Genomic DNA, 11,339 nt, shown 5'->3' on the forward strand with positions numbered 1-11,339 from the left:
AATAGAATAGAATAGAATAGAATAGAATAGAATAGAATAGAAAAGAAAAGCATAGCATAGCATAGCATAGAACAGGGTATAATAGAATAGATTGTTAACGGGGTGGAAATTTGTCTTTGGATCACCAACCTAACCAGACATAAACAATGCATTCAAACGGTTTAAGACAACACGATGTAACACACATTACATGTCAACAAACAAGTTAAGCAGACATACAACATTAAGAACAGATATACAACAATAACAAGTCAGCCTGAGGCTTGCATCTCATCGGTCACTTGTTGAGTTCATACGCTAATAGTGATTGCACTTGGAACAAATTGTTTTTTTTTATATATTCTAGTAGCCAGAGGGGCTATACAGCGCCTCCTAGAGGGCAGAGTTGAAATTGGCTAAATAGAGGATGTGAGCTGTCTGAAAGGATGCAAAGTTGAAATTGGCTAAATAGAGGATGTGAGCTGTCTGAAAGGATGCTCCAAGCTTTTCTCCTCGTCCTGCTATGGGTTAGGCTACATGGAACTGCAATCAAGCACTAAATATAGCTGCCATATAGCCTCATGGATTGAGTCAATAGCATAAGCATCACTCTGCGTTTGATCACGTTTTTAGGAATAGGCCAGTTTATTTTGCACTGTTAAATTCACTTTTGCATTTACAGGAACAGAAGGAATTCCTGTATATTTTCAATGTTTGTAATTAAATACATGAATTATATACAATAAAATGCCTTTTCGAAGCTATACTGAGTGACTTATGTAGACAAATGTCAAAGATTTAGTACAGAGTGGTTGAGAATATTATATACCAGAGGGCAGTGAAATTAATTTGTTATATTATCAGCAGTGAATGTTTTCTCATATTAACAACAGTTACAAGGTTTTCGCTTACATGTACCCACAGTTGTAAATACCACTTTGAGTTTTTTCCTCTAATTGTTCCCTATGTGTTTTGCTGGGGTTTTTTTTAGCCAAAAAAAAACATTATTAATTATAGCTTAGCCTATGCCTACATAGCATAGTATAGTATTAAAAAAACATAACATTCCATATTTTTAGCAGTGACTTCATATCCCATGCTACGCCTTTGTAACGCATAGGACATCATGTTGCCAAGATGTTTTTTTTTTGTCACAACATGCATGAAATGGTTACGTGGCCTCGCCTACTTAAGTGAACGTGCTCTGCTGAGACATTCCCTCACTGCATTGCTGTCCATTATGAAACACATCCAGTTCTATGCCTTTAAATGAATTGATCCGATCGTAAAGCCAGTGCGTGCTGGTGTGAACTGTGTCGGGCCTGCCTGTCTGTCCTCCCTGGAGACGGCTGGACAGCTGTCGACCTCTGGCGTCCAAACTTCGCCACAGAAGTTTTCCTCCTGCAACTTGACACTACTGTCTGCTGCCTGCCACGTAGCCTAGGCTTCCTGGAGTTCCACATAGTTTAACCACGGGAATGTCTGAAGAACCAGTTCTACTCCCAGTGAGCTCAGTTCTCTTCCCGGATATCTTATCAATTAAATCATGAAGTTTGCAGCCGGTTAGAGTGGCAGATCGGGCACTGTCTGTTCCTCAGCCAGCGGTGGAGCAAACCGCTGCATCAGGTAGGCCTATAGCGTTGAACATCAGTGGACGGACTCCCGGTGTGAGGAGGCGAATAACGGCTCAGCTGTCCGGGACAAGGAGCTTTGACTGGAAACTGTCACGAGCCACGAAGGAGGAGGCTGTGGAGAAGATGGTAACTGCTAAGGCAAAAGGTGTGTTTCTATGAAACTAAGAAGGAGAAAACGGGCGAGATAGACCCAGTGGTTCATTTAGGATAGGCTATTCAAGCACTATAGGCTAGCCTAATAGGCCTACTATAATTCACTTGTAGGCTTGTTTTCATGCTTGACCAGCAACAACATAAAACTGCTATGTTGTCAACACTTCAAAATAATAATACAATGCCCATATTATGGACATTGTATTATATATATATGTATATATTATTATTAACAAGGTTAAAAATACTAGTTGGTAAAAAAAACTGTCAATAAAAGTAGTTTCTAGTAAAACAGAAAAGATTCTGTAGCTTTTCAACATGTGCTAACAATGGCCTGAATTTCAAGATGCCTGCTTGGATTTTGATGCGCCATTCTTTAATCTTCAATAATAATGCATTAATTCATGCAAATGAATCCCCAAGATCCCCGACTATTGAGTATGTAAATGAACATTCCTTTAAGACGGTGGACATTTCTATAAATCCATATTTTGATCGGTCTCATGTAATATTCTAATATTATGAGATGTTAGATTTCAGCTTTAAGCCAAAGCCATAATTAACTAAATTAAAACAAAAAAGGCTTGAAATAGTTCACTTTGTGTGTAATGAATCTAGAGTATGAAAAAAGGTTCACTTTTTGAATACAGTTAAGGGAAAAAGTTAAATTTTCCATGATATTCTATTAATATCAAATGCACCTGTAAATAGGCCCAAGTTTTCCCCGTGCTGTTTCACTCCTCCATCTCTCCCAGTGTATTCCTGTGGAGCAACATGGTGCTCCTTATCCACGCTGGTGTAGAGACAGAGTGGACACGCCACATTCCTCACTGCTCTGTCAGTATCAGGTGATGGGATATTTCTGTTTTTTTTATACGAGACAGACTGATTGCTCCAGGGCCATGTGTTGTTGTTGAGCCCATCTCAAGTGGACTCCCTAATGAAATCATGGGGAATCAACAAAAAGGTTGTCATGGCGACGGGGCTGCAAGAAGCTCATTTTGGGCTTGTCTTGTCTTTAGCACGAGCAGTGGGTGCCAGCCCGAGGACAGCACTGCACAAACTGGAGATTGTCTGTTGTATTATTTATGATTACAATTTCATCTTTCTTCTTTTATTTCAGAGGATGTCTGTTAAAAGGTGTATCCAGACCTGCACAGCCTGACTCAAATGTTCACCTAACAGGAAGCAATGGGTAAGTTCCTTGTAATTGGGTGATTTCCACCGTGAAGCACTTACAGTATGTAAGGAATGTTATCCTTAAAACTGTTTATTTGAACTCTGATGTTCAGTAACAAAAAGGTAAGTAACACATTATTTAAATGCATTAGTTCCTCTGTGACCTGTAGATAGCCACCCATCTGCTGAGAGCTCCCATTTTGTGCCAAAGCCTCTGAGGTCATCAGTAAGAAACTAATTGAACGTAAATCAAACCTGCAAAGAAAATGATTCTTTCTTGTTTAATATAGACTGTATCTGTTGGTGCCGCTCTAAGCTTCATTATTCACATACGAATGGAAGATCAGTAATCATATGCAGCAGCTTTCATCTGGGTTTCAGCATCATTAGCATTTGTCTCAATAGACACAGACAGACATGATCCACTTCAAGGTTAATGTGAGAAGCAGCTGCGCAACAGTTTGATAAATATGTGTATCATTCATTTGAAAACATAACTAAATAAATACTTCCAACTGATGTCAAAACCGTTCTGAGATCGGATGTACAAAAAAATATTTACTGTAATTGTAACGACTTTATTTGTAAAGGAGCATGCGCAATATTAAATGTAGATGTTGCCATTTTATGTATATTGTGCGGGCTCGCTTTGTTTATATTCCCTTCGATTTCTTTAAGCGCACACAGTGTGGCCAGGTCATCATTTTACAGCATAGATTTCATAATGGAATGCAGTTATAGCTCCCGCCATACTTCACAGTACACACAGAGAAAATGTATTAACAGTGACTTAAAATTGAATAGAAAAAAATAAACAAGGCAAAATAATAGAACAATCAAACTTTATGGAAGTAGCACCAAAGGGAGATGTTAATTGAGGGGTTTATTTTAATGTATAAATGTATATGAAGGACTTTTGTTAAGAGGGCTCAACTCAAGAGGTTAACCCATCTGCATGTTTTCCTTCCTCCTATAGGTTACTCCATCCTCCTGCTGGCCAGTGTGGTGTCCACTGTGGGCGGCCTGGTCTTTGGCTATGAGCTGGGCATCATCTCCGGAGCTCTGCTGCAGCTGCGGGCAGAGTTCAGCCTGTCATGTGTCCAGCAGGGGGCTCTGGTCAGCTCTCTGTTGACGGGGGCCCTGCTGGCCTCCGTGGTGGGGGGCGTGTTGATCGACCGTCGTGGCCGCAGGAGCTCCATCATCCTCAGCAACGTCTTGATCCTCACCGGCAGCCTACTCACCCTCATCACCTCCTACTGTGCTCTGGTGCTGGGCAGGCTCACTGTGGGCTTCGCCATGTGTATATCCTCAATGTCCTGCTGTATCTTCGTCTCAGAGATGGTCACACCCGAACGCAGGGGCCTTCTGGTGACGCTGTACGAGGCCGGGATCACCGTGGGCATCCTGGCAGCCTACGCCATCAACTACATCCTGTCTGACTCTACCAGAGGTTGGAAGTGGATGTTTGGGTTGGCTGTGGTACCAGCCTTGATCCAGCTGCTCTGCGTCTGGTTCCTTCCATCTGGCGCTAAGGAATCGTTAAGCCAAAGGGATGGCTTTCACACCGAGGGAGATCTTGTGAGCACCGTTGAAAACCAAGACGCAGACGACTCCAAGGTATTAGAAAAGGACAAGCTTCAGAACAACACAATGTGCCTATTTCAGCGAAAGAACAACATGAGGACCAGGACGGTGATCGGCTTGGGACTGGTGCTCTTCCAGCAGTTCACGGGCCAGCCCAACGTTCTCTTCTACGCCTCGACAATCTTCCACGCGGTGGGCTTTCAGAGCGACGCCTCGGCCGTGCTGGCGTCGGTGGGCCTGGGGTCGGTCAAGGTGGTGGCCACTCTGACCTCCATGTTCTTCACTGACAGGCTGGGCAGGAGGCCTCTGCTGATTGCAGGATGTTCCGTCATGGCCCTGGGTCTGATCACCATAGGACTCCTCAGTGGAAACTCAGGGATGAATGCTGAGAGGCCTTGTCATTCTACGGTCTACAACGTTAACAGGACAGATCTGCCTCAAGGAACTGTGGGTAATCTGTCAGTTTTTCACACGCATGTTGAGGAGAGCCAAAGACAACTGAAGAACATCACGCAAGATGGAGATGTTGTCCTTGATAAAGTTAGACAGAAACCACTGTTGAACACTCCGCAGGCGCCTTCTCCTAGCGTCCATAGCCGAGTGGTCAACTGGATCATTCTTTTCTGCATGATGGCTGTTGTCAGTGCATACTCCGTTGGATTTGGACCATGTTTGTATATTATTCACTTAATATTGTTCTCTTTTAAGTTTTTTTTGTATGTGGCATTTTTATTAGAAAGTTGTGGAGAGACAGAGATGAAATGGGGCAGAGAGGGGAATAACATGCAGAGAACGACCATGAGTCGGATAGTAACCCGAGTCTGCTGTGAAGAGGAGGGGGGCTACAAGAGCGCTCCCATTCTCTTTTAAGTTTTGATAAAATATAGCGTTTTTATTCTGAAATATTCATTTAAGACGAGACATTGCAGGTGAATAGGGTAAAATGAAATTTGTCTTACTGATAGATGTCATCATGAAACTTTGCCAGTTGATTAAAACAATACTCACAAATACTTACATTAAAACATTATATTTTTGTATTACATTTTTTTTCAGAAATCATTGAATTTGTCAATATCTTACTTACTTAGTGTCCAAAACTTTTATAGAACAGATTTTGGATACAGCCTTTTTTTTCATTTTATATATCCAAAAATACTATGTACAGGTCTTAAAAATGCCTTTTCGGTATGTTTTTAAGAAAACAAGTCAGACAATTAACAGAATATTAACACATCTTTCTCTAATACCATTCGGAATAGTTCTAAGAACGATAATGTAAAGTTGAGTTAATATGTGCTGTAGTAGTTCCGATAATGGCTGTTAAAGATGGTATGAAACATAATTTTTTTCTTTGCCCAGTGACGTGGCTTCTCTTGACTGAGATATTCCCAGCTTCTATCAGAGGACGGGCCTTCGCTTTCACCAACTGCTTCAACTGGGGCGCCAACCTGCTGGTCACTTTCACCTTCTTGAATTGTATCGGTGAGTTCCCCCATACATTCTTTCAAAACAGACACATTGACTAGTTTCACAGTAGGGAAAAGTTCAGGTATACTGTAACTATACATAAATTATGCTTCAGCTCCATCAATATTGTCCAGTAAGCCAATGGGTCCTCAATAATAATGTTTTGACAACAAGAATGACTAAAATACTTTGTTAGCCGTTTGGTGCTGGGTACAGAGTTTTGGTAGCCTGGAAATCCAGACCTGCCGCTGGCAAATTTTAATTTGCTCAGCCTGTTGGTCTAGACATGAACCAAATTCGGAGCTACCAATCAAATCGTTCTATCTGATATGGGCGGGCCCTATTTATGGGGCTCTGGGGCGGGCATAACAGGATGACGACAGTGCTGCGCAAGCGCCGTCAAAGTTGTGATAGTAAACAACAAAGATGGATGCTGATACGTTGTTTGAGTTTGAAATGGCTTTGGCTTCGTCACTTAACGATTTGGAAGATGGCACTCAAATCTTTCATTTGCGAGAAAGATATATTTTTTGTTTTGCCGACTATGGCAAAAGTTCAATTTACGTGCATTTGCGTGCAGTGGTATTTGAAATGCATGCGTTGGTGCTGCCCCTTGAGTTGGGAAGGTCTTTTGCTCGTGGCCAGACCCTACGTCGTTCTAGATGTGGGTCTGGATTTCCAGGATAGGGTTTCGGCTGATTCAATGGACAAAACTGGATTTTGATGAGAGCCATGAGACTCAACCAAAACAGTAAAGTTGTGTGCCGTCTTATCAAAACAGTGAGATGACAGATGCAAAGACACTTTCCACACAAACAACAGTCATGTGATCCTTTCGTAAAATAAAAATATTGAGAGCAAAATGCAAACTGAATGTGTATGAATAACCATATAAGATAGGATATGATGGGCCTTTTATAAAAAATAATAATAATTATATATCAGTTAGTAAGCAATTATTTGAATCACGATATAATAAGCAATTTGCAAGTTTGAATTTTTAGAATTACATTTTTTCTTAATTCAAATTATATTACGCATTTTTCTTGGTGCACATGCAAGTAATTTTAATGATTTCCAAGTAGATTTGTCTTTGAAAGATATTTACCGAGAACCAATTAAAAAGCGCAACACCGAAGAGAAAATATATTCAATACCTTCACTCAAATACAGTGCAGCACAGTTATTAGTGGTTTGAGTTTGAATAACGTTTTTCTTATGAGTTATTGATCCCGGAAGTTCAATCCTCCCAATAGCTTTACATCAGTCTGTAATTGTCAAGTTTAAGCCCGCCATTGTATTCGGCTTAATTCAAAACATTTTGTCTTTATTCTCAAAGCACACAATGAAAAACTTAATCTAATTTCTTTCTCTCTCCCGTGACCCTAATACTCTTCTGTAAATTTGAAACGAGTCAGAGAAAATAAAAATAGCTATTCATTATTTCTAACTTATTGAGCTCAGTACACTGGATTCTTTTGAGGCCAATATAACATTGTAGAGCATCTCCCCTACCAATGCTTATTTCGTGGGATGTTTTATACCCTACATGTTAAAAAGTTAAATGATGGCCTTGCATCGTTGAGGGAACTGTATTTTTTTATGAATCAACAGAGGCCATTGGTCTGTCGGGGGTGTTCTTGTTGTATGGAATCAGTGCTGTGGCCGCTGCAGTCTTCTTCTACTTCATGCTACCAGAGACCAAAGGGAAGACTCTGGAGCAGATAGACAAGGAGCTGCGGACCAACAAGTAAGATTAACTGTATTATATTTGTGCTCACTTTATAAGAGACACTCAGGGACACTTACCACCTAAATCTGTGCTTTCTACATTCAATATTTATCCCGGCCTCAGTCTGCACATTGTCATGCCCTTTTATTGTACATTTCCAAATTGATAGTTATCTGTTTATTGCACATATTGTAAATAATGTTCTTCTTCATATTGCACATTTTCAATTGAATTACATTCTATACCGTTTTGTTTGGCCTTTTTATGTCCTATCTAGAATTTTTTCATCGTATATTACTCATCTTATTTGATCTTTTGTACGTATTGCACCGTGGGTCAGAGAGAGACTTAATTTGTATTCCTCTGAATTTCTGGCACATTTAGCATAAATTGACAATGAAGTTGACTTGACTTGTACCTGACTGGTGTCTTGCAGGTTTTACCACAATGAGGAGTGCTGCACTATCATTGGCTGGAGGAACACTGCCCCACAGTACCAGAGAGTGCACTGTCAAGTCAGCACCTCGGGGTGATTCATTTGATCATTGTAACGAATGCTGACAGGAATCAATGAACAAGTGTTTTGGAAAATGGATTGCACTTATATAGCGCTTTTTTCACACCTGGGGCCGTATTCACAAAACATTTTATCTTAGCGCTAAGAGTACTCCTAAGGAGCACTAAAAGTTCTTAGTAAGGAGTTATTTCTTAAAACCTATTCACAAAGCTGATAAGACCAACTTTTACTAAGGAATGGGAGGGACTCCTAAGCTAAGACTAGAGGGCGGGGTTGACCCTGTTGCTATGGAGGATGTCATGTTCATACCTTCTATGCCCACAGTGATTGGCTGAGAGGGAATGAGAGCTAAGAGTGAATTTATGATAGAAACACTGTGAGAGATATCCATATCGTGTCGCTGTATTAAAGTAAAGAGTTTTATATACAATTAATGACAAGTGACACTGATTTAACATGAAACCAAGATACTGCAGGGTTTCCCACGCATTCGTTCACAATTAACCTACAATAGCGCCACATAGGTCTATTCATTTTAAATTTTACAATGATTTGAATCGGAAACATATCCTCATTGAAGAGCTGTACGCCATGCACTCTCACTGTATTTCTCTCAATGGCGGACTATGCAGCAATAGTCAGACAACGACAAACCAGGAAATTCACAATTTAGAAACAACAGCCGGGGAAATCGTAAAGTGCATGCGGAAGGAAAAAGGCGAGACGCGCAACTATACAGTAGCGGACCTGTGGAACGGAGGAGATGGAAGCGCCACATATAGGCCTCTAGTAGGAAATTAAACCCAAACGTGACAACAACAGTAACTTTCAGTGCATCGTAAACCCAAAGCAACTGCAGGAAAAGGAACTTAATAAATATTTTTTTATATAAATATAATAAATATAAATGTGTCTATACTTTCTAAATATAGCTTTATTAAGATCATTAAACCCTTACAGCTATTAAAGGTACCTTTTGTAAAGCTCACTAGCATTACATCTCTCCAAAACACCATCAAATGATTGTCTGTGATTTACTCTTTGTGACTTAGGACACCTCTCGAGGACTCCTAGCTTTTCATAGATTTAGGAGCTAGTTTTAGCGCTAAAATGCTTTGTGAATTACACTTATCTTAAAAAGTTAGGAGTCCTAAAATAAGAAGTGAAACGCCCCTTATTTTTGAGAGTTACTCCTAAATCAGCACGTTAGGACCTACTCTTAGCCTTAAAATGTTTTATCAAAACATTTTATCTTAGCGCTAAGAGTACTCCTAAGGAGCACTAAAAGTTCTTAGTAAGGAGTCATTTCTTAAAACCTATTCACAAAGCTGATAAGACCAACTTTTACTAAGGAATGGGAGGGACTCCTAAACTAAGACTAGAGGGCGGTGTTGACCCTGTTGCTATGGATGATGTCATGTTCATACCTTCTATGCCCACAGTGATTGGCTGAGAGGGAATGAGAGCTAAGAGTGAGTTTATGATAGAACCACTGTGGGAGATATACATATTGTGTCGCTGTATTAAAGTGAAGAGTTTTTATATAGGCTACAATTAATGACAAGTGACACTGATTTAACATGAAACCAAGATACTGCAGGGTTTCCCACACATTCGTTCACAATTAACCTACAATAGCGCCACATAGGTCTATTCATTTACAATTTTACAATGATTTGAATCGGAAAAAATATCCTCATTGAACAGCTGCACGCCATGCACTCTCACTGTATTTCCCTCAACGGCGGACTATGCAGCAATAGTCAGACAGCGATAAACCAGGAAATTCACAATTTAGAAACAACAACTGGCAAAATCGTAAAGTGCATGCGGAAGGAAAAAGGCGAGACACGCAACTATACAGTAGCGGACCTGTGGAATGGAGGAGATGGAAGCGCCACATATGGGCCTACTCTAGTAACAAATTAAACCCAAACGTGACACCAACAGTAACTTTCAGTGCATCGTAAACCCAAAGCAACTGCAGGAAAAGGAACTTAATAATTAATAAAAAAAATGTATATAAATATAATAAATATAAATGTGTCTATACTTTCTAAATATAGCTTTACTAAGATCATTAAACCCTTACAGCTATTAAGGTACCTTTTGTAAAGCTCACTAGCATTAAATCTCTCCAAAATGCCATCAAATGAGTGTCTGTGGTTTACTATTAGTGACTTAGGAGTCCTCTCGAGGACTCCTAGCTTTTCATAGATTTAGGAGCTAGTTTTAGCGCTAAAATGCTTTGTGAATTACACTTATCTTAAAAAGTTAGGAGTCCTAAAATTAGGAGTGAGACGCCCCTTATTTTTGAGAGTTACTCCTAAATCAGCACGTTAGGACCTACTCTTAGCCTTAAAATGTTTTGTGAATACGGCCCCTGGTCTCTACCTGTCTAGACACAGTCAGTGGCAAACTACACACAAAGAAGAATCTACTGAAACAAAGAATTCCTTTACACTCCAACTCATAGAAACTGTGAAACTTGGACTTTTTCGTGGCTCCTCCTACTTGGCCCTTTAGGTAATGCAGATTTGGTTCTCATGTGACATTTTAGGGGGATTTCACTGTTAAAAACTATATACTGTCTGTTGTATGTCTTTTTAAATGGACCTCGAGTCTCTACAATAAAAGTGATAGATACTGGAGTGAATATTTGCATTTTATAAGTAGTGGTTATGGTCAGTCACAGCAGTTTGGGAAAAAAAACTCACAAAATGTTATCTATAGACACAATTTGTCAATATTCATGGTGACAGTCAGCAGGATTTTCAGACTAATGTATTTCAATAGGAATCAGTCACCACATCAGCCCCTACAGGCAAACATTACAATTTTTGTCAGTGGATAATGCATACAGCTGATATCACATTGCTTGCATGTCGTTTGAATCATTTCCTATATAACTTTTCAAAACTAAGGGTGTCTTTGAAAACGCAACAATGCAATAGGTTTCATTCAGAGAAATAATGTTTTTTCTTTGACAAAGACCATGGATTTTGTCCTGTCTTTTGGTGTCACATTTGGCATTAGAAATTATGAAATGAGAAGGTAAAAACATAAAATAAAAAATGCATAAAAACAAAAA

At 39.8% G+C, this 11,339-nt stretch overlaps 1 protein-coding gene across 1 annotated transcript; it reads left to right on the forward strand.

The window, feature by feature from the left end:
• Positions 1 to 1,468: 1,468 nt before the first annotated feature.
• Positions 1,469 to 10,881, forward strand: slc2a10 (solute carrier family 2 member 10). The gene is made up of 6 exons (XM_080026470.1): positions 1,469 to 1,758; positions 2,890 to 2,961; positions 3,922 to 5,199; positions 5,892 to 6,014; positions 7,614 to 7,749; positions 8,168 to 10,881. The coding sequence occupies exons 2-6, from the start codon at positions 2,958 to 2,960 to the stop codon at positions 8,262 to 8,264; spliced, it is 1,638 nt and encodes a 545-aa protein (XP_079882596.1). The 5' UTR covers positions 1,469 to 1,758; positions 2,890 to 2,957; the 3' UTR covers positions 8,265 to 10,881.
• Positions 10,882 to 11,339: the final 458 nt, after the last annotated feature.

The sequence above is a fragment of the Ammodytes marinus genome (genome assembly GCF_949987685.1).
Source record: "Ammodytes marinus genome assembly, chromosome: 4".
Lineage (NCBI taxonomy): Eukaryota > Metazoa > Chordata > Actinopteri > Uranoscopiformes > Ammodytidae > Ammodytes > Ammodytes marinus.

Excerpts from the sequence above, each read along its gene's own strand:
- slc2a10 (XM_080026470.1), top strand. Across the intron at positions 5,200-5,891 it reads CTCCGTTGGATTTGGACCAT|TGACGTGGCTTCTCTTGACT; the intron begins GTTTGTATATTA and ends TTCTTTGCCCAG. Across the intron at positions 7,750-8,167 it reads AAGGAGCTGCGGACCAACAA|GTTTTACCACAATGAGGAGT; the intron begins GTAAGATTAACT and ends GGTGTCTTGCAG.